The sequence below is a fragment of the Drosophila ananassae genome, chromosome XR (genome assembly GCF_017639315.1).
Source record: "Drosophila ananassae strain 14024-0371.13 chromosome XR, ASM1763931v2, whole genome shotgun sequence".
NCBI lineage: Eukaryota > Metazoa > Arthropoda > Insecta > Diptera > Drosophilidae > Drosophila > Drosophila ananassae.
In genome coordinates this window covers 16,276,277-16,298,745 of record NC_057932.1, presented here as the reverse complement: position 1 = coordinate 16,298,745, position 22,469 = coordinate 16,276,277, and the positions used below count along the sequence as shown (strand labels likewise).

The following is a 22,469-nucleotide window of genomic DNA, read 5'->3' as shown; positions in this document are numbered from 1 at the left end:
TCATGTCTATTATATAATTATATTGATATATATGTATTTATAATAATTATTTATTTATTTGATTAATTTATATATTTGTTGTGTCACTTATTTTGGTTTGTGAACAAAATAAAGCCCTTTTTATGAAGAAACACAACCATTTCCCCATTTAGTCACCCAGCGGAGACACAAACCCACAAGACAGTGGCGTGCCAAATAATAAGCCTGGCCCTAAACCCCTGTTTTGTACGTGCTTTTGACTTAAAATTATTTGTTTATATTGCAGAATAGCTTTTACAAATTGTTAATAATTTTTTTGTTTCTGATAGTTATTACTAAATTGTCCCATCAAGGTTGAAGGAGGAGGAGGGTGCAAGGGGAGGAGGTCAATTATTTCCAGGTGCACTTTGAACTAAACAAACCGCAAATGCTCTGTCGACGCCAGCAGTGCCGGCACTACCTTCCACGGCTCCTCCAGCTTTGGTTTCAGTTCAATTTCATCAGTCGACCTCGCCGGTTCTGTTTGTATCTTCAAAATACCCACATTTTCAGACCAATTAAGCCCTTTATTGTTGCTGTTTTTGTTTTTTTTTACTGTGTTCCGCTGTGAACCCCAATTTTTTGTCTTCGAGCCGTAATTAACGTGGGATAACCAGTGGTATCGACGTCTTTGGCTAAAAAAAAACAGCTGTGTGTTAACAAAGTTCGGCCAGAACAAACTTTTCAGCAGAAACGGTGAGTAAACACAGATCGCGGTCTATCATAAAACACACGAGAGCAGGGCGTCGAAATAATACACTGAGAATAATTGCGAAGGGAAATTTTAGGGGAACATTTAAAGAAATTAAAAAAATAAACTATAAAAAGCTTAAAAACAAACGTATAAATCATTTTATACCATTTTATATCATTTTTTCAGATTTTTCTTTTTATGAATTATGTTTCATACAATTTCGAGTTAATTTTTGTCTAATAATTATTTCAATTGTAAGCTTAATATATAAATATTTTAAATAATCAATTATTATAAAATTTTTGAATTAAAAAAAACTACAATAAGTACTTTAAATTTAATTTTATAAAACAGTTTACGAGCTAAAAATAAACAGATTCTTGTGTTTTTTTATATTTTAAACTTTAAATTATTGAAAATTAATAATATTTCTCAGTGTATGATGAGAGAGAGCACGTGAAAGCAGAACTACAGTGTGAGAAAAAGAGAGAGGCAGCCTGAGCGAGAGAGCCAGTGACAGAATGTCTGACAAATGTGGGAAGAAAAATTATTTCTTTTGGGGCATTCCCAAAAAATGTAGCCAAGATTAGGAACATAATGATTATTTAATATTATGATTAAACTTTAAGATTCCTTAACATTTTTTCAGTGCAAAAATTCATAGTTTAATTAACAGACTTAATCAAGGTATATCACACTAAAGTACATATTTGGTATGTAACCTGGTTTTTTCCAAGAAAATAAACCTTTGTGGGTTTTTATTTCAATATTACATAAAATATATAGTATATTTAATAAAATAGACGTTTCTCGGAATACGCCCTTGGCCCTACAAAATGTAACAACCAGTTCCACAAATAAATCAAAACCGAAATGAGAAACAACAATTCTAGAGGTTCTATAGCTTAACTTTTGGCCCAAACGCAGGTGTACAATATTGTGGCCACTACTGTACTTGGTCAAGAAGAAAGCTTTTGAACTCACAGCCGAAAAGTAGGCAATGGAAATTGCTAAGCTTTTTTTTTTGCAAAAACTATAGCTTTTCTGTTTAAAGCTCTGATAGATGAAATGGAAAATTATAATATTTTGTTTAAATATGTTTTTCTAATAATTGTTTCTTTTTTATGCTTATTTTTTAGGCCACGTTTGTTTGGATTTTGACTCGTTTAAGGCAAACTCTACCTTGAGGTAAGTTTTCGGGTACCACCCGGCGTATACTTGATAAGTCGTAGACCTAAAATATACCTGGTATTTTGATATGACAAAAGTTGCTTGGGTTCAACTAGGCGTATACTTGATATGGAGTGATTCAGATTTTTTTTTTAGTTTTTTATTATATTTTTTAAGAATTTTTGAAGAGAATTAATCTTAACTATTTAAACCCTATTTTAAAAAATATTTATTAATTATAAGATGAAGTTTCTAAGATTCCACAGTGCGTATACTTAATATAAAGTCTGAATTTCTTAGAAAAAAAGATTAAAAAACTATTATTTAATTCACTATTTTAACTATAATATTTCAACAAAAATATTTGCGTTAGTCACTTGCATAACATCTCACTTACAGCTGTCGAATATCTGTAGGCAGATTGCAAACAGGATTTAGAACTGTGAGTGTCTGTTAACTATTTTATTGGCCCGAAAGGTAGTTAGGCCGGGTTCAGGGAACCCCAGTGCGTCACAAATCGCACCCAACAATCGCATCATGACTTGTGCAAAGAGTTTTTATTTTATTTTTTATTTTTTTTTTTTGGCGCTTTCGGAGAGAGGAGAAGCGTCTATTTATTGCCAAAAATAGACGCTTCTCTCACCCGAGGGCCGCGTCCAGGTCCGAGTCCGAGTTCGAGTCCGAGCCCCTTGTTTGGATTTTGGCTTAAAGATTGGCTCGGGGGGTGCTCGTCAAGTGCTTCCCACAGCGTTTCATTCATAAGATAATGTGCTGGGTAAATAAGTGAGTGTGCCATCCGATAGATATGTATGTATATATGTACATATATACTATCTCTCTCGAATATCCGATCTGAAATCGGGAGATAGAGAGCTATGATGACGAAGCAAGACCCGGAGATTGTAATAGAATAGAGGGTAAACATCCCGTGTGATTTACCCCATCAGCTATACCTCAGCTAATATACTGGTTATTAGCTTTCCTAATATTGCCATTCACAGTAGTGTCTGTGGTCAGTACGGCCCACTACCGTCAACACTTAACGGACGCTTCCGTTCCGGGGTATTTCCGTTCATAAAACTCAGTTTCATTCTCCGGATTGCGTCAACTGCTCTTACGAACAAAATATCTGCGAAAAATGTAATATATCTTACGAAAAATGTACAAAAAATGGAAATAAGTTGTGCCTCAGAGTTCGAGTTCTCCTGAGATTTGGAACTTATGTTTATCGGAAATGTTTGTCTCGAACTCTCATGATTTTCCCAAAAAATTCATTTACGTTTTTAGTTGAAAATTAAATAATTCCTTAGCCAATTGCAGTATTTTTTTTGGCAATTTAAAATAGAAATAAAATAATTAACAATTTTCAGACATTTTTTCTCTACTTTTAAATTTCATATTGCTCAATAATTAAATTAATTGATTATTCATTAATGCGGTTATTCGACTCTTATCAGGTTTGAGGATTCTATAAATTCAAAAAAAAACGTCTGACAACCTTAATCATAAAAATTACGAAATTTATTAATTTCATAATATTTAATTATCTACTATTTATTAATCAGCAGACTGGGTCGCGTGCTATAATTCAACAGGACGACTAAGTCTATTTTTTAATATGAATAATATAAATAGTAAAGCTTTTAATTTTAAAATTAAACAAAAAATATATATAGTAATAGTTAATATATAAAATATAATAATATAAACATAATAATAAAATATGAAATGTTTATGAAATATTTATATATTTTATATTTATCAAAAAATATATTTAACAAGAAAGGAAAGCTAACTTCGGGCGGAGCCGAAGTTGATATACCCTTGCAGTTCAGTCGCAGTCCGCTAGGTGGCGCCACCCATCTTATTTTATTAGATGTATAGCGGATCGTTTATAGTCGGCCGATCCTTATGAAAATTGGCAGATCAGATTGTTTTCCCCAAAATAGAATCTGTACCAAATCCCATCTTTCTAACTTAAAAAACACCAAAGTTATGCCAATTTCGATCGTTCTATGACAGCTATAGGATATAGTCGGCCGATCCTTATGAAATTTTGTACACAAGATAAATTGGTCAAATATAACATGTGTAGAAACTCCCAACCCTCTAACTTAAAAAACACCAAAGTTATGGCATTTCCGATCAATCAGTTATATGGCAGCTATAGGATATAGTCGACCGATCCCGGCCGTTCCGACTTATATACTGCCTGCAAAGGAAAGAAGGGTGTGTGCAAAGTTTCAACTCGATAGCTTTAAAACTGAGAGACTAGTTTGCGTAGAAACAGACAGACGGACAGACGGACAGACGGACATGCTCATATCGACTCAGGAGGTGATCCTGATCAAGAATATATATACTTTATAGGGTCGGAGATGTCTCCTTCACTGCGTTGCACACTTTTGACCAAAATTATAATACCCTCTGCAAGGGTATAAAAACAAAACCAATAAAATAAGAGTATGCCACTTACCTTGAACTGAAGTTCCGTAGGATCCTTATTTACATTCCATACTCTACTCCTTTTTACATACATAGATTGTTATTTACATACATGAGTACATATGTAATATATGGTATGTATGTATGTCTGTCTTGCTCCTCCCTATGTATAATTGCCGCTCTTGCGGTCAACTGTACCGTTGCCTAGGCGACGCAGCGGCTGCTGCAAGTTGTCCACTTCTTCCACCCACACACACATAGACACTCGCGGGGGGAGGCAGGCTTCGAGAATTTAATTTGTTTTTAATTTTCAATTAATTAACTCTTAAAACACAAACTAACTAGATCCTAGTTAGTGTTTCCTTGCTGCTTCCCCCTCTTCTGCCCCAAAGAGCGGCACATATAGCGGTTTTATTTCGACTAACGGCACTTGAGTCACTCACTAAAAAAAAACAAAAGCAAAAAAGACACTTTTATATTTCCTTTATTTTTCCTTTAATTGGCTTTTGGGACACTATTTTGAGCAGTGTATCTACTAGATGCAGCTGCAGGGACAAACACATGAGGACTATGCCCTTATAAGGCAAGAAAAACCGAACCAATTGCGGCTTCTCGGGGCATGCCACCAAAAAACACATAAAAAACAGCACCCAAAAAAACAGACACTCGCCCCCGACCGATTGCACTTGTTTTTGCACAGAAATCATTTTAATTAATGGCATTTTAGTTAGTACTGCCTACTTATGATAGTTAGTCACTGTTTCAGGCACTGATTAGTTAGAACGAGAGCAGTTAACGGGATACTAGACGCCACGAATCGCGAGATGAAGGATACTGATCGCAAGGAGAAGAAGAGCGTCGCGAGAATGGCGAAGGAGGTGGAGAGTGCGAAAAGCGGAGAGTGGAGAGTGGCGAGTGAGAGAGGAGGATCGGGTGACGGTCACATTGTCCTGGACTTTGGCGCCAAGAGATGAACTTTTGAATTTTTAATTGGCGCGTTGGAATTTTGTAATTATTTAGGAAGGATGTAGGACTCGGACTTAAATGAGAGTTTGAATCTGCTTTCTAGTGAGTCCTGTGGCGAGATATAGCATATAGTTCAGCGCAAATCCTACTAATTATTTTTCAATATTAATTCAATAATAATATTACACTAATATTTAATAATACGATCCATATGGGTATTAGTAAAGGCTCCATTATTCATTGAGATCTCGAGACTGCGGCTTAGTGACACGTCACATGAAAATCACGATCATTTCTAAAAGGGGAACACAAACAATAAAAAAATAACAAGAACTAAATACAATTTTTTACACTGCTAAAAAAAAAAAAGAAAATAAATATTAGATAGCGGAACTCCCTGGAGGGACTGACGTTGAAAGTTTACAGAGACAAGTCGGATGGATTACTGGAAGGCACATACACAGATGTGTGTAGATATGTAGATGTGTGTGCGTGGCCTTAGTTAACACCTTTGGGGGTGTGATAATTGGCAGTAAACAAAGCTCAAATAGCTGACTTTGCTTTTATTTTTTGCCTTTGCTCTTACTAGGTTAATATAACTTTTGGTTTTTAATTTTTTTCACTTTTTTTTTTGGCTAGCAACAGAGTGATGGAACAGGATCAAATGGAATAGAGTCCTTCCTGTATTTCTATCCTTTTGAAAATCTATATTATTATATATGATTGCCTCATAATATGCACTCCAAAGATAGTCATAATATTCTCAATGAAATAATATATAGCATATAATATATAGTCATCCGATCCTAGTCATATTCTTTAAAACTTCAAGAGGTCTAGACTACCAAGAACCCTACCCAAGGACGGACAAAATCATAAAAAACCAATTACGTAAAAATGAAATTTATCAAAAGTCAGAAAATCTTTTGGGCTCTTCCCAGTAAATGGGTAAAGTCTCACTTTTGACGAAATGAACTTTTCCAATTGAAATTCTAAATCTTCAGGGAGCTATGCCCGCCTCCGACTCTCTCAGAACTTACGTCTTATGGCAAAAAAAAAATTAATAAAATAAAATTATAAATAAATTTGGATCGAATCCCTGGAGATTTTCAAGCAGTTTGACGGTGAAATTCCCGTCTTCCCGTCATAACAAAAAAAAAAAAAAATTTTTAATAAAAACAATGAGTAAAGCTTAAAGAGAGAAAAATAAATGAATGAGATATAGAAGAGTTTGAATTTTATAAGGTATTTTTTTTTTTTTTTACTTATTTTTATTAGCATTATTTTTGTTGTAAGTTGGTAATTGTCTCTTATACCGAATGGGGCAGGTGATTTCTTACCTGAAGTCCGTTTAAAGTCCGACTTGGCCGTTTAGTTACCACAACGAACACGTGCCGGGCGCTCGATCGGAAATGCCTACGCAAAAACGCGTCATTCCCAAGGCAGGTCCATCATTCGCCGAGAGTGAAAAGGACAAAAAAAACCCCAACAAAACTCAGCAAAGCATTCAAAAAGCAAAGCACTAAAAAGCAAAAAGCATCAAAGCACAAAATTGAAAACAAAAATCAACTAAATTCGATCCAGAAATCATTGAAACTTGGGTAGATTTTTTTTGGAAATTAAAGGAGGGATTAAAGGAGCTTTCTTAGTTGTATTTAAAACATAAAAATTAAATAATTTTAAGATAATACTACATAAAGTTAAAGAAAGATTGCATTTTTTAAAATCATAACTAAATGAAAATATGTTTCTTCGAACATTTCTTACAATTTGAAATATTTCTTGGAGACTATTGTAACTTTTAAAATTAATTTCTATTACTTTTGGCTTGAAAATAAATTTCAAAAAATTCCATATTATGCTTTTTTATTCTTTACACTTTAAACTATTTTTTAAAAGACTATTTAACTTTAAAATTTATGAAATAACTTTGCAAGAAAAAGTGAACCAACAATTTCTATGACTTTTGGCTTGAAAATAATATTAAAATAAATTTACAAAAATTCCCTGATATTCCTGAAAGGGTCTTAAGATTCAGGAACTTCATCGGAAAGTAACCAGTGCCATTTTTAGGTTTAGGGTATAAGAATTCAATGTGACATCCGTTTTGGGTTAAGAAGCGTGTGTGCATAAATTACGCGGATGGGCTGACAGGGCCCCCAGAAGACAGTACACAGAAGACACTATTCCACTCACTTTCTTGCAAGACAGGAAGAAAACAGCAAAAGATACCAAAAGGAAAGTTGGAAAATATGAAAGAAAATCAAAAGAAAAGTGATCAGAAATCAGAAAAAAATGATAGATCAAAAAGGAGTTAAAAAAAAAATCTATAAAAAATATATATTATATTTTTTAGTAATTTAATAATTATTTTAAAATCGTCATCGAGAGATGAGATCTTTGAAGATTTTTGTTTCCCTTTTTTGCTTTTTCTTTTGAAGCAAGATTTTTTTTTGCTTTGCTTTTCGCATAAATTGTATTTTTTTTTTTTTTTGATTTTTTTTTTTACTTAGTATCCAGTAATCAGTATCCAGTACTGAGTATTATGAATGTATATCTGTATCTGTGTGTGGATTCATTTGTATTGGTGTGAGTCGGCACGCGCTGAGACGCGCCGCCGGCCGTTCGTGGGGCTTCGGTTTCTGATATCGCGGATATCGTATAAAAAGTGACCGCGTGCGGCCCCAACTCCTCATTAACCGTCAAATCTCGCACCGCAGAGCTCGCACGCTCCAGTCTCTCGACACCCAAGACACCAAGACCTATCCCAATTCGCGAGTGTTTATTATAATAAAATAATATAATATATATATAACAAATACCAAAGTTTAAATACCAATTATTTATTTTAAAAATTATAAATATAACAATGGCTTGTAATAAGGAAGAGCTATTGGAGGAGCGTCTTCAGGATCTGAGTCCCGATCAGGCCAAGACCCTTAAAGCCACTGTAACTGTAACTGTAACTGCCCACTCATCCCGCCAATTTATTAGCCGCTTCCGTCTGGCGTGTAAGTTTTTTTTTTTTTTTATTTATTTTCGGGCCAGCTCTCTGCCTCTGAATCACATCCATCATAAATCCGAGATATCTGTCGTTCTATAATTATTATTTTCATAACTGTGTCATCCAGTCAGATGATTTTTTTTTAGAGTATTTAAATATTTAAAAAGTAACTAATCATTTTTTTTTTTTATATTTTTTATTTTTATAGCTTCCAGCAAGTCCTGGCTCCTGTTTGGTGTTCTGCTTGCCTTCACAATCGCCGCCAGCTGGCCGACGGGGACATCGGCACTGCCACGTCGTTCCCGTGGCTCGGAGCTAGCTATCCATAAAAGGGGAGACGCCACCAGTACAGGTACAGAGACATCACTGCCATACGTACACTTGCCACACCGGCGACGACCCCACCCCACCGCCAATCCTGTGAAGCGTTTTCGGAGACATCGTCGCACCACCCGAAACCTGAAATCTGAAATCTTCCCAACCACACCACGGTCCGTGGAGGAGGAGATTTTGGAGCCCAGTTTCCGGAATATATCGATGATCGGCACCTCCACCCGGGGAAAGTGTGCTCGGAAAATGTCGAACGCCCCGCTGAACGCCGCTCTGCTGAGGAATGCCTTCGAGGTGGTCCAGGACACCAAGGAGGCCATCATCTGTCTCACCGATGAATGGGTAGGTTTTTCATCTCCTCATCCTTCCTGCAACAATTATTAATTTATTTATTTGTTATTTATTCACATTTTAGTTGGACTACACTTGCAACAAGACTATGGAGCAGGCGCTGCACGAAACCAAACTGCATCGGCTGTATCTGGAGCATCCTCTCAAGAACGAGGTGGCCCAGGTGCAGTTCATCGACAAGGCCTTCGAGTATCATGGTGAAGTGGGCGGTGTTGACCAGGAGATGCCACGGATTCTGGCCGCTCTCAATGTCCTTGATGATTTCGTGAAGCATCTGAAGCTAACTGGAGAATTTGCATCTGCCTCAAGGGAATATACTCACAAGCACATCTCCGAAAAGGTCAGTCACAATGTGGTTAAGGCTTTGGAGCTGTCCCAGTTGGAGGAGTGTGCCACACCGGACTACAAGTTCAATGAGAGGCATGCCACACTGCAGTTCGCCGCCTACGCCGAGACCATCAAGGTCCTGACCATCGTCGAGCGCATCTACGGCAAGTGGACGGAGGACTAAAAAGTCCACGGATTTAATTGGAACTTCAAGAAGAGAGAAAAAAAAAAGAAAAACAAATACAAAACGACCATTGCAATCTCAAAGCTGCTAGGCTAGGTAATCCCACCCAGACCCCCACTCTTAGCTATAAATTATTTATTTAACTTATTATTCCACACGAAAAAACAAAAAAAAACCCAACGAATTATTTATATCCATAACACCATCCCCACCCCCACCCCATTACATAATGCACTCTATTTATAAACATCCCCCCCAAAAAAAAACACAGATCACACATCTGCCTCGCAGGCTCGATAACTTATTAATAATATTAAGGATACAATTTTTTTTAAAGCTAGATTCTATGTGAAAGAAAAAATATATAATATTTATTATAACGAGCATTCAAAAAAATTATTTTGATTTTTTCTGGGGGGCTATAAGGAGGTTTAGGATCTCAAAACAGGATCTTTAAAGTGACCAAAGTTCTTCAAAATATTTAAAAAGTGACCTTAAAAGTGACTAATTGGCAAGTGACTAAAATAATAATTCTATTTGGGCAAGTGTCTCAGATTGTCGCTTCAAAAAAATACTTCGACTTGACTTGAATACTAATATTATCTATATTATTATATTATCCAAATATATAGAGCAGACCTTATGAATCATTAAGGGTTTGATTCATCATTTCATCACGAGATGATTTTGGACCAACATTGAGGTGAGTTTTGAAAAATATTAATTCCTAAAAATATTACAAAATATACTTTTCAAAATAAATCAATTTTTGTTAAATTTTTCAATAGTTTCCTTTCGTGGAAATCATTACTTAAATTTTCAAATAATTCTCATATCAGCTGGATCCGATGGGATTCGATTTCTGGGACTTGTTTGGCTTCAAAGATTTATAGATTTTACTTTAATATTTCTTAGGTCTATCAAATTAAATATTAAAGGAATAATTTAAATATTTATATATTACAAACATTTATATTTTTAGATATTACTATTTTTAGTAGTAATCTTAATATTTTATTTTACACATTAAATAGTCATTTATCTTTACTTTTTTATGAATGGAATTTTTTTGTTATTATATATATTTTTTATTTATTTATTACAATGTTTAAACGTCACGACTTGATTATTTTAATCAAACAGCCTTCAAGAATTCAAGTTTTTGTCTCGGTTTTGACATTTTTATCTACAGTTTTCCCCAAAGTCTATTTTTTTAGAGATAAAAAAATTATAAATTCATGTTCTTGGGTTTTTCAAACACATCTACATATGTATATCGCTCCGCTCCACATTGAGTAATACAGTTCAGGTGTACACGAGGCAGATAATGACAAAAAAAAAATGTAATCTGTATGTGGATTTCCCTCATCGAGTCCCACACCCATCACCAGTATATTCCATAGATCGGAATCGTAGTCAGAGATTCCATTTTAGTGGTATGACTCGCCGCAGTGCATTCGAATTTTTTGGGGCCACCCTGGAATTTACCTAGACTATAGGACTGGCTGGTAATTTAAGCCACCCCAGTGACCCATCGGGCCAATAGATCGGATTTATGGCTCGTGCCATCGGGGCACGTTCCATTCGAAGGTTTCCGAAGCGTTTTCCACTCATTGAGAAAACCCCAAGTACCCCCAAGTACCGAACACTACAGTGACTCATAGATCATTATACTAAAATATCGGGCAATAATGGTCGCGTGATATAGAAACTATATATATCCTATATATAATATTATTTAAAAATTATTTAAAAAAAAAATGTTATATTTTTGCCATATTGAGTTGCTTAATTTTACCGTTATCCACTTTACTGGCTTCTTCTTTTTCTCCGTTTTTTTTTTTTTTTTTTTGAAGGGGGTAATTCGATCAACGGGGAGTGCTTAGTTCGCGTGGCAGCAACAAATGGCGTCAGTCCCCAAGTCTCCAGTCTCCAGTCCCCAGTAACTGTAAATTCCCCAACTAACCGTATTGAGTCAGCGGAGTAAAAAAAACGTAGAAGAAGCAGATACATCCAAAGAGCAATAGTGGGGGGAAGAAGGAGAGGGACATTGAATTTTTATGAATGAAAATCCACTTCCACTCCATTTCATTAAAATTTTTCTGTTTCTTTGCTCAACAACCTGTTCTCTCTCTCGCTCTCTCTCTGCTTTTTTTGTCAGGGAGAACGAGGCATATAAGCGGCAACCTGTTGCTTCCATAAAAACAGAATCACACACCTTGCACTTGAGTGGCTCTCTCACGACTTTCTCTCGCTCTCTGTTTGCTCGCTCTCTCTTTGGCGCTCTCTTCGAGCGTTATTTTCGGTCATTGATTGGCTGCCTGTCTTCGGAAGTGTTCGTTTGTGGTCGAAAAGATGGCCAATCCGTGATGACTGCTCTGACACATACTCCCACACACACCCACACACCCGATGGCAACAGGCACTGGCAATTGGGGAGCCTACCAGGCCACGCCTTCCGAGGGTCCTGACAACTCCCCGAAATAAAATTTTTACTTATGATTTCGTTTTCAATAGAAAGTAAGAGTAAAAAAATTGGAAAAAAATGTTTTTGAAAAAAATAAATAGTTTTTAAGTTTAAAATTATATAAAAAAAAATGAGAGTCTAATCTTGAAATTACTTGATTTTAAAATACATTTATTTTAGACCTTTCCTTTTTATTTTCATTTTTAGAAGTATAATAAATTTAAATTTATAAGTTAGTGTAAAAAAAGATTAAAATTATAATGAAAAAATGATGTTTTTTCGGTCTTTTTTGTAGAAACTATTATGTTATTAAATGTTTAGCAATAATCTAATTTTTTCATTTTTTAATGCTTCTAAGTTAAAAAAAAACAGTTAAGCAAAACAACAAAAAAATATATAAAAAATAAAAAATTGCTGAAAATATGTTTTGGCTCTATATATTTTTTTAATCTCAAAATATAGTGTTAATTGGGTAAGGATTTAAAGATTTTCTTTTGTTTTAAATTCTTTTTAAAAATAAATATAATAAGATATAGATTTTTAATGAATAAACTCTAATATTTCTTTTAAAAAATATTTATTTTTTATCAAAATAACTTTTTGGACTTCTTCCAAGACAAATAAATCCCTTGGAACTTCCTTTTGAGATCCTTGATTGAGTCATTACATCCCTACAGATACAAAAAAAAAGTGCCGAAATCCTTAAAGATTCAGAGACCAATTCCACAAAATAAAGCCCATAACGAATGGCAATTTCAAGGGCAATTGGGAAATCGGATTGAAGCGAATGGATATCGGCTGGAAAATAAACAAATAAGTAAATAAACAAATAAAGAAGGACTTAACTAACCGTTTAAGTTACAGAAGCAGTTCCGAGGGGGATTTTGATGATAAAGCGACCGATTTTACGCATAATCAAAAAACATCAAAACAACTAAACTCTCGGGGCACAGCTCGCAACTCACACCTCCTTTTCCTCCTATTCTTCGTCCTTTTCGGCGTCCTGCGAAAAAAGGATACGATACGGTGCGGTGCGGTGCGGTGCGGTGCGGTACGGTAGGTAGGCTAGATAGGAGGGCGAGATCCTCGACACAGGTCCTGGCCAGCTAAGCAGCGTGTAATGATGCCTGCTGCTATATGTTCTTCTTCTTCTTCTTCTACTTTTTGGTCATGTCCTTCCTATATCCTTGCGGCTGTCGGTTAACCTTCAAGTCGAGGTTCCGATGTTCGAGGATCCTTGTTGGTGTGTTGGATTTTTTGTTTTTGTATAACGCTGGACGGCAATTAAAGCGTATCCTTTGGCATTCGTTACGCCGCTAAAAAATTACACCATGACAGGACACAATGGCGGGGCATTGAAATGTGCAAAAGGACCTCACCGAAAACAGCTCAATTTTGTTTAGCGAAATAAATATTTTTGTTTGTCCAGAACGAATTGCAGAAGTAAAACAGGAGGGGCGGGGGTCCTAGTCCCAGTCCTAGCATGTCCTGTACGGTGAGAGTGGAGGAGTAAGAGAAGGAGGGGGGTAGGTCCTGTGTGTGAGGTGTGTGGATATCCCGTTGTGCCTCGTGTGTGTGTGTCTACCGACAGGAGCAGCAGGAGCTCATCAATGCAATAATCGCAGGACTACAACACAAGGATAAAGATGTTACTTTGGGTGCGAATTGTAGTGTGTGTATTTTCGTCCTTTTTATATAGACATCTTTATATTTTGTGTTTTTTTTCTTTAGATGCCGCCTGTTTTTATTTTCTCTCGATTTCCCAAAGGACTCACAATAGGTTACACGGTGTGCCACCTTGATATATGTTCCTCCTATATGTGTCCTTTGGGGGGGGGTCCTGGCAGCCCGAGCTGCATCTTAGGGTGGCGTGCGGCAAAAATCAAGGAGTAGTGTCCCTGCTGTGCGACACGTCCTGCAGCTTCCTTACGGTTACACGCAAAAAAAAAAAAAAGGTCATACTCTGTTTGTTGGTCATACTTTGTCCTTACTGCCCGTGTGTGTGTCCTGCTATCTGACCATCTATACAGCTGTTTCTCCTGTCGTCCTGTCCTGTTGGTCCTTTTTTGAAACAATACCAAACATAATTCCAAACAAAGCCGGCCAAAAAAGGCAAACTCTTGATTTAATTAGCCCCTCAATTGTGCAAGCCCTCTTCCTTACAACAACAACAGTAACAATAACAAATAAATAAAAATAAATCAGTGGGCATATACCCTATATATAGGTAGGCATAATACCAAATACCAGATACCCTACCATCCATAAATTTTAAGCCGCCCGGATTTAGTTTGACATTTGGTCCCAGGTACTTGCCACCTCGCCATAAAACTTTTCTAGACCAGCTTACGGGTTTTCAAACAAAAAAAAACATCTACACTCTTGGACTCTAGAATTTTGGAGGTATACTATATATAGGAAATATCTGTGAGATTCTTTTTAGTTTTCAAAATAATAGGAAAGTGTTAAGGTGATTTCTACTTGAAATTTTGGAACAGAAATTCAAATAATTGGTTCTTTAAAGTAGGTGTTTGGGTAAAAATATATTAAATTAATATATGTATAATAATATTATTTTTATAAGATATCATTTATATTAAATATAAATTGTATATAAATAAGCAAATATAAATAAGTTAAATTGAGTTAAACATATTTCAAATATTTATAAATATTATTTCAAAATTATTTCAAAATATAACCTATTTTGGAGTATTATTTTAAGAATAATATTGTAATATTTTATAAAAAAGTATCTGTACATGTATAGGAAGTATCTGCAAGTATAATATAGGCTTATTATTAGTAATTATTAGTAAGTAATATACATACTAAAGTATAATTTTAAGAGTCATATTAAATTGTATTTTTTAATATATTGTATTATTTATAATCGGACATTATGATATTTATTCAGAGCATAATATAGGGGGTTTTTAAAAACACTTTTGACATTTAAAAACTCTCAAAAATTTCATTTTTTTTAAACTTTTTCATAGAAAACTAAGTTTTAGTTTAAGATAAATTATAAAACATAATATAATCCATTTAGATCTCTAAGTGTTATATTTATAAGGACATTGAAAATAAGGATACAATCTTTAAGAAATATATCACGAAATATTCAAAATAAAATATAAATGTTGTTAAAAACAACTTCCAGAATATAAAAGTGTAATTTAGAGTCTTCTGGAAGCCCCTTACCTGATTTCAATATCAGGATATGATATTTTCTTGACCAGTAGGGGTGATTGGGTCAGTTCAAGGTCAAAATGGACCGAGAGGGCTTGATCCTGGCTACCAGTGGGCTGGAAAGAGAAGGACTGTATGGGGGAAAGAGGGCCCATAAAATATTGGAACCCAGGTAGCTTTCCCACTCTCACCACCATACTCTCTCCACCCGAATGCTCTCTCTTTTGGCCTTTTTCTTCGCCTACCTCCGCTCTCAGTGGCTTTGAGTGAGTGGCCCGGATTGGACGATTGGTAAAATGGAGTCTCCGACCCAGGCCACAAGGAGCAAAAGGGATGGAGCGATTGAGCTCCTTTATCAGGTAGGCGATCGTTTCTAGGCTAAGCAGGTGCCAAAGAGAGAGAGAGAGAGGGAGAGGGAGAGCGAGAGCATTGGGAGGATCAGTTATGGGCGGGGTAGAACGAGATGGCAGATCTTCGGTTGCGGTGCCCTTTTTGTTGTTTTTGCTGTCTTTATGGCCATTTGGACCATGGTTTTGTGGACCGCCGACGCTCGTGCAGCGACGCCGGCAGCGACTGAACCGAGCTCTGAACCGAGCTCGGGCGATCGCCTCAGTTTCAGTTTCAATTTCAATCCGAGTTCAGTTCAGTTTCGACGCTTTTCGTCTTTCGGCGCCGCACCAGCAACAGCTCCGTCACGAAAACGAAAACAATCGAAATCGGAGTAGCCAAAAGGAGTATTATCGGAGTGTATCGGAAAAACGCCGGATCCGATCTCTCATTAAAGAAAGCTGGTCAAATCCAGCACAACTTTTGGTTCAGTTCGGTTTCACACTCGGATGCGAGCAGTAGTACTCCCCGCGTACTAGTTTTCCCAACAAAACTAAATCAATTCAAAACTCCATCTATAAAATATCAACAAACTACAACTGTCAAAATTAAAAATAAAAAAAAAACATTTTTTTCAAGTGTGGTGTTTCAACAAAGTGATCTATAAATTAAAAACAAAAAAAAAAAACAAATTATTTTGGATTAACGCCAAGGATTGGAAAAAAGGAGAATCCTTGCCCTCATCTTTATAATTCATCGATTATGCGGTGTGTGTATTATTTTTAATTAAATAATTATTACAGATTATATAAAATATAAAGACTTTTAAGGATTCCAAAAATAATTATTTACTCTTTTCTCTTTCGCAATTAAAATGTTATAATTATTCCTTTTTTTAACGCAAGATAGAAATTTTAGTAGAAATCCTTAAACAGCAAAAATAAACCAGCAAGGATACAATTACAATTTTTTTTTTTTGTGTTTTGTTTGGAGCTCAGGCTACTCTCGAGTTTAGTGTCTAAATTAACAAGTTTTCCCCCCTTCAAAAAAAACATACACACATATTATATTTTATTTATATCTCGCCCTGGAAAAGACAAAAACAATTAAAAAAAAAAAAGCGAAGAAAAGCAACAAAACCAAAAAACGCAGAGAAAATGTTAAAAAAATTAAACAAAATTGCACAAACTGTCGCACGGTTGCAGTTGCATTCATCATTGTTGCATTAAACATAAATATATATATATATTTTTTTGGCCAACCCGAGTGGTGGAAAGAGATCGAATTAAAGAAAAAAAAAAGCCAAAAACAAAAAAAATATTAAAACTTAAAAAAAATAGTCAATTTTGTGAAAAGAAAATTTTAGAAGGCAGGTCCTTGTCGAGTCCTCGAAGAAAACGCAAGTCCAAGTCAGTCCAATCAAATCATATCCTTTATTTTACTTTTTTTTTTGGAAGAATCAAGTCTGAAGAATTTCGTCTCTTTCCCTCAACCTCCAACTATCCATCACTTTCGTTCATCAGCCGCGCGCCGCCCTCGCACTCTCTCTCTCCCACTCTCTTTATCTAGATAAGAGAAAACTTTCTCTCCGGCCTTCTCTCTTGAGATCCTGTCATCCGTTTTCATTCATAATTATTATTAATTATCGATTATTTATTTTTTGGAATCCTGTGTCGAGAAAAAAAAAAGAACTGTTATTTATTTTTGGAATTTATGAATTTTGGTTTATGGGAATTTTTGGAATTTTGGAATATATCTATAATATAACTCTCTATATATATATATTTTTTGGATCAGTTGGTTGGCAGCGAGCTGCGACCAAAGCTAAAGACGGCAAAACGGCAGCCGGCAACGGAAACGGAAACGCCACACCGGGCGGACGAAGAGGAGGAGGCGGCACTAGAGGAGAAGGAGAAAGAGACATCAATAGAGACGGACAAGGAGGAGGCGGCAGCGGAATTAAATACCGTTCAGTTGGAGATGCGGCTATGGTCCTGTTGCTTCTAATCGTTATCCTGCTAACCGCTCAGTTGCCACAATTGGCGGAATCGCGCACCACCACCAATAATGGCCTAACGGAACCATCATCAACAACAAAAACAACAACAACAACAGCCACTAATATTAGTACAAGTACTAACGCCACCACGCCACCCTCCCCCATCAGCATCATTAGCAGCTCCATCATTAGTTCCAGTTCCAGTTCGAGTTCTAGTTCGAGTTCTAGTTCAAGTCCAAGTCCAAGTCCAAGGAAACGTCACCGGAAACGGAACAGTAACTGGATCGATTATCGAAACTTTAATGAGAGCACCACGGCCCTGGAGTGGGTGAATCCTTGTGCCGGCAACTATCATCCTTCGGCTGGTAATCGTCGTCATCGTCAGCGTTCCAGGCAGGTGGGTGTCCTTTAATTATTATTCTTACTTACTTACTTTTTCCAAAAAATCTATTTCTCTTTTATTAAATTTTTATAATTTTTTTTCTAATCTATATACTATTTTTTGTATAATTTATTTTTAGAGATTCAATCAATTGAAGCATCACGCCTTCAGTGAATATCGCACCTTGAACAGCTCGCAGGACTCGGCTATTGATATTCGTAATATGAACATGTGGTCCTTGCACACACACAACTACAAGTTTCTGCCCAAGCTTAAGCCCAACTCTACGGTAAGTTTTCAAAAAAAATATATTTTTTTTAACAAATATATAAGTTTTAGGGGGAAAAAAAAGTAAGAAAATAGCTTGAAATAGTGTTTTTAGCTTTAAAATGTGTAAAAATAGCTTTTTTTTGAAAAACTATCTGAAAAAAAAACCTTTTCAAAATTGTAGAACCTTTAAACTTTTTTTTTTATATTTATTTCATTTTGTTTTAAAGATTTTCTAATATTATTTTCAAAAATAACTTGAAATAACCTTTTTTTTAGTTTTTTTTTGGGGGTCTAGTATTTTTTAGGAACTATTCTTTAGATCAAAAAAATAGAATGAAAAATAGAATGAATAGCGAGAAAATGAAAAATAAATAGGAATATCAAAACTTTTTGGATAAAATATGAATTTTGTGAGTTTTTTATAGATTTTTCAAATTAAAAAATATTAAAATTCTATTAAATTTGTAACAGAAACTTAAAAGAAACCTTTTTTATGAAAATCATTCTAAAAAGACTCTATTATTTTGAGAAATATTTATAGCTCATATTTGTTTCTCTTAATTTTTTTTTTAAAACCCTGTATTAATCTTAAATATTTGCATTATTTTTGAATTTATTTTTTATAGATTGCCCTGAAGCGCTGGTACCGCAACATGCAAACGTACGTGGCCAGCTTCGCGTACCTGCGCCGGCTGCAGATCCGCTGGGATCAGCGATCCATAACCCGGGAGTCGCGGACCGCCCGCGAGCTGCGCGAGCTGCTTTTGAGTTCGCGGCGCATCCTCTGCGAGCTGGAGACCGCCGTCAACCAGACGCAGAGTCCGCGTCAGAGGCAGAAGCAGCGGCGCAGTGGCGTTGCGGCGGTTAATGTGGCGACCGTGACACACGATGATAATGGTCCTGTTAGTGTTGCATCATCCGAAAAACAACAAGATGATTTGGAGAAACTGCCACAAATATCACGTCTCGAGATGAACAAACGTTTGAAATTGCGTTCAAAAATGTCGTACGATGGCTCCTCCGGTGGCGGTGATCCTGCCGCAGGAGCCTTGAGTGAAGCGGATGCCATCGATATGCGTTTTGTGAAGCATCATTATTATGATTTTCTGCGCACCATGTGGCAGCTATTGCGTCGTGACGGTAAAATGGAAAGGAAGCGTCATCAGCGTCGCCAGCAGCAGCAGAGGCAGCAGCGGCAGCATCGCCAGCAGCATCAGCAGCAGCAGCAGCAACGGAAGCAGCAGAAGAAACTGCAACAGCAGCAGAAGAAATCTACACAAGAATGGCAGAATAAGGAGTTTAATGAGGTGTCGAAGCCGGCGCAGGATACGCAGGATATTCAGGTTATCCAGGGGGCAAGGGCGGGGGCGGGTGCGGGGGCGGAGGCGGGTGGATCGGTGGCGCCACAAAAACGTGGCAACGGTGGCGGCGGCGGTAGGCGTGGCAAGCGGCAGTCGAGAGGTACACGCGTGCAGCGCACGTGAGTCGACCGCCATATCACCCCGCCCCCCTTCTCCTGCACCCGTACATCCACGCCCCCCTGTCCCGCCCCTTAATTTAACCGTTAATCGATCAATCGTAGCTTAAGTAAATTATTTGATTGCCAGCACAAAAAAAATTAATTAATTATTATTATTTTATTTTTTTTTTTAACATGACACACATTCCAACAAGTATTTATTGAATATTTAGACTTAAGCAGCTTAATTTTAAAAAGAAATCTTAAAAAATAGCAGTTGCCGTTTCTAGTCACATAAGAGCAACCGCACCTCCTCCCACCCCTCCCCACCACAAAGTATTACTTAACCACGCCCCCTAGCCTCCAACTCCCCAATTATGTGACCTTCAGTTTTAAGATTTTTTCTATTTATTTTTAAGCCAATATTTTTTAATATTTTTTTAATTTAAAAAGTAACAATTTTTTTTGGTTAGAATTAGTTTGAATATCTGTGATATAGTGCTTGATGTAATTGTACAGTAAACCCTCGAGTTAGTGTAAGCGAACGCCCTAGAAATCGATTTTCGTATTTATAGACCCATTGTAGTCTAGTATATATATATTTTAATATATATAGATATAGATCTAGAGAACAGCAGCAGCCGGAGCAGCAACTGAAATAAAGCAAACAATAAAAACTGAAACGAAATTTTCAAAAATTAAATAAATGAATTTTTTATTTTAAAATGGGGTTTAAAAAAAAAAAAAAGAAGTGGGGTTCAATTTTCAGGAATTAAAAGGAATAAATTTTAAAACTTGTATAGGTTTTTCTTCCAAGGTGAACCCTTATTTTCTATTTAAAAAATAAAATTTTTCAAAAAGAAGTTTTAGAAAATATTGAAATTTTTTTAAAAAAAAATTCTATAAAAAAGTGGTTTTTCTGGGATGCTTTATTAAATAAACAGAAAGAAATTCTTCTTCAAACTTATAGCCAAAAATCAATTATTTAAATAGGGGGTAAATAAAAATATTTTTAATTCAACAAGTGACAGTGCTAACCCCTTAAAAATTAACTAAAAATTTGAAAAAAATGAGTTCCCAACCTCTACCTAGTGACAACAACACCTCTCAATAGCTGCCCTTTATTTGTAATTTATTAAATGATAACCCCCTCTAAAATTTCGATGAAACCTTGACCCACTTCTGAGTGTGGTCCCCCCCTCTTGAATCTCTTTTGTTGTTGGCTGAAAGTCATAAACTCCACCGACGCTTCGGGTTTTATGATCTCCAGCGGCGCCAAACTATTAGCACATCGCACCTGTTTCTATATTCTTCTTTTAATGAAGCAGGCTACCCCCCTCTAGCAGCCCCTCTAGCAGCACCTGGCCAAGACTATACTACAGGTAGTAGATTAATCCGAAACCAAAGCAATCCAATTCAATCCAATCGAAACCAAGCCAATCCGACAAAGGCCAGAAAACCACAAAAGCCAATGAATGGAATGAGGAGATGGGAAGATGATCAATGAAGTCTGGGCTGATCAATGAAAGTTCTACGTTTAAAAGCCGGGTTTTATTTTTCAGTTTACATATTTTGTACGTAATATCTATAAGTCCTTTGTGTCCTTTTTTGTCCGAAGTGTCTAGTCTTCAAAATATTAGACGTATTTCGGTGGGATCATCGGTAAGATGATCTATCGTTTATCCTTTGGTGTTAAACTAAAACACGACCGAACACTTGTCTCCAAGTCCTCGAAATGCATGTCCTTAAGGTCCTTGTCTCCTAGTCCTTTGTTTTTGAAAAGCGGATTTAGGCAAATTTACTTTTTAATGCCTTGGCTTATTGCCGAGCTTGCAAGTCCAGAGAGTCTCAGGGTCCAGGGTCCAGGGTCCAGGATCCAGGGTCCAGAGTCCAGGGATTATCAACACGGAACGGAAGCTGAACCGAACAAAAGGTGTCCTTTTGTGTAATGGGAGTCGTGCAAAAGGACTCTCTCAGCTCTGTTGACATGCAAATGGATTAGCACGAGACATTTGAGCAAAATATATGGAATATTAAGCCGTTTATTGATTGCAATCGATCGACTAAAAGGAAGTCTTTAAGCCTCACTCTCTTTTTTTTTCGTTTCTGTACTGATCCTTGCATCCTTCGAGGCAGGCATGTATGTGTCAAGTGTGTGTGTTTTGTGAGCCCTTTTTGGGTAAAGTAGGTGTTGTTATGTTTTTAGCTGTCATAAATATTGTAAAACTCAGTAAATATTTAAACAGCGTGCACAATAAAGGCAAAATGTTAACCAAAGAGGCTCGATTTTGTCCGACATTCTCTATCTCTCTGGTCTCTATTGTCCTTTTGGCCTGGCCTGTTTCCATAACGGTGGTTTTTCAAAACATTACAATATTTCACATTTTTTTTTTTGGTTAATATCCTGTCGGCTACCTGGCCGGTGTCCTGAAATTTGAATATGGTAAGTAAGTTGTGTCGGGATTAAAAATATTTAATAACCCATCATTTTCCGGGGAGGAGGCGACTCTCTCTCTCTCTCTCTCTCGGCTCCCAAATAACTGCATTTCTATTCAGGTCCTTTTGTCCTTTTTGGCCACTTTTTTTCCTCGGGCCATTGTCCTTTTTGGCCATTTGCGCTTCTTTTTATGTTGTCTTTCCGAAACCGAAAGAAAATTTCCAATCTCCTTCTTGGCTCATTTCTTTTTTTGTGTGTTTTTTATTGTCCTGCGGATCGGCGACACCTTCCAGGAATGCCGTCGTCCTGTCGGCCCTTTTCGTCTTGTTCTGGGCCGTCCAGGATTTACGCTTTCGGTTTCTATTTTTTGATGGAATCTCTCGAAATCTCTTGAAATCTCAATCGAAAAACGAGACAAGTGACCAAAAATTAACAATATAATTATGG

General features: G+C 36.4%; 2 protein-coding genes across 4 annotated transcripts; both read left to right on the top strand.

The window, feature by feature from the left end:
- Window positions 1-444: 444 nt before the first annotated feature.
- LOC6508274 lies at window positions 445-9,741 on the top strand. 2 transcript variants are annotated; one of them, XM_001965445.4, is made up of 4 exons: window positions 445-714; window positions 1,852-1,900; window positions 8,506-8,969; window positions 9,043-9,741. In XM_001965445.4, exons 3-4 carry the CDS (start codon window positions 8,835-8,837, stop codon window positions 9,487-9,489), a joined length of 582 nt encoding a protein of 193 aa, XP_001965481.2. In that variant the 5' UTR covers window positions 445-714; window positions 1,852-1,900; window positions 8,506-8,834; the 3' UTR covers window positions 9,490-9,741. The 2 variants fall into 2 exon arrangements, with proteins under 2 accessions (XP_001965481.2, XP_032307881.1); XM_032451990.2 differs by lacking the exons at window positions 445-714; window positions 1,852-1,900 and adding an exon at window positions 8,010-8,304.
- Window positions 9,742-15,754: 6,013 nt separating this feature from the next.
- Window positions 15,755-19,744, top strand: LOC6507951 (circadian locomoter output cycles protein kaput). 2 transcript variants are annotated; one of them, XM_032452058.2, is made up of 4 exons: window positions 15,755-16,244; window positions 17,273-17,871; window positions 17,996-18,145; window positions 18,753-19,744. In XM_032452058.2, the coding sequence occupies exons 1-4, from the start codon at window positions 16,238-16,240 to the stop codon at window positions 19,608-19,610; spliced, it is 1,614 nt and encodes a 537-aa protein (XP_032307949.1). In that variant the 5' UTR covers window positions 15,755-16,237; the 3' UTR covers window positions 19,611-19,744. The 2 variants fall into 2 exon arrangements, with proteins under 2 accessions (XP_032307949.1, XP_032307948.1); XM_032452057.2 differs by lacking the exon at window positions 15,755-16,244 and having other exon boundaries at window positions 16,454-17,871.
- The last annotated feature ends 2,725 nt before the right edge of the window (window positions 19,745-22,469 follow it).

Bases quoted from the DNA above. Each gene is read 5' to 3' on its own strand.
- LOC6508274 (XM_032451990.2), top strand. From the start codon at position 8,163: ATGGCTTGTAATAAGGAAGAGCTATTGGAGGAGCGTCTTCAGGATCTG. The intron at 8,305-8,505 runs GTAAGTTTTTTT...TTATTTTTATAG, and splicing joins TAGCCGCTTCCGTCTGGCGT to CTTCCAGCAAGTCCTGGCTC. The intron at 8,970-9,042 runs GTAGGTTTTTCA...TTCACATTTTAG, and splicing joins TCTGTCTCACCGATGAATGG to TTGGACTACACTTGCAACAA.
- LOC6507951 (XM_032452057.2), top strand. From the start codon at position 17,203: ATGGGAATTTTTGGAATTTTGGAATATATCTATAATATAACTCTCTAT. The intron at 17,872-17,995 runs GTGGGTGTCCTT...ATTTATTTTTAG, and splicing joins ATCGTCAGCGTTCCAGGCAG to AGATTCAATCAATTGAAGCA. The intron at 18,146-18,752 runs GTAAGTTTTCAA...TATTTTTTATAG, and splicing joins AGCTTAAGCCCAACTCTACG to ATTGCCCTGAAGCGCTGGTA.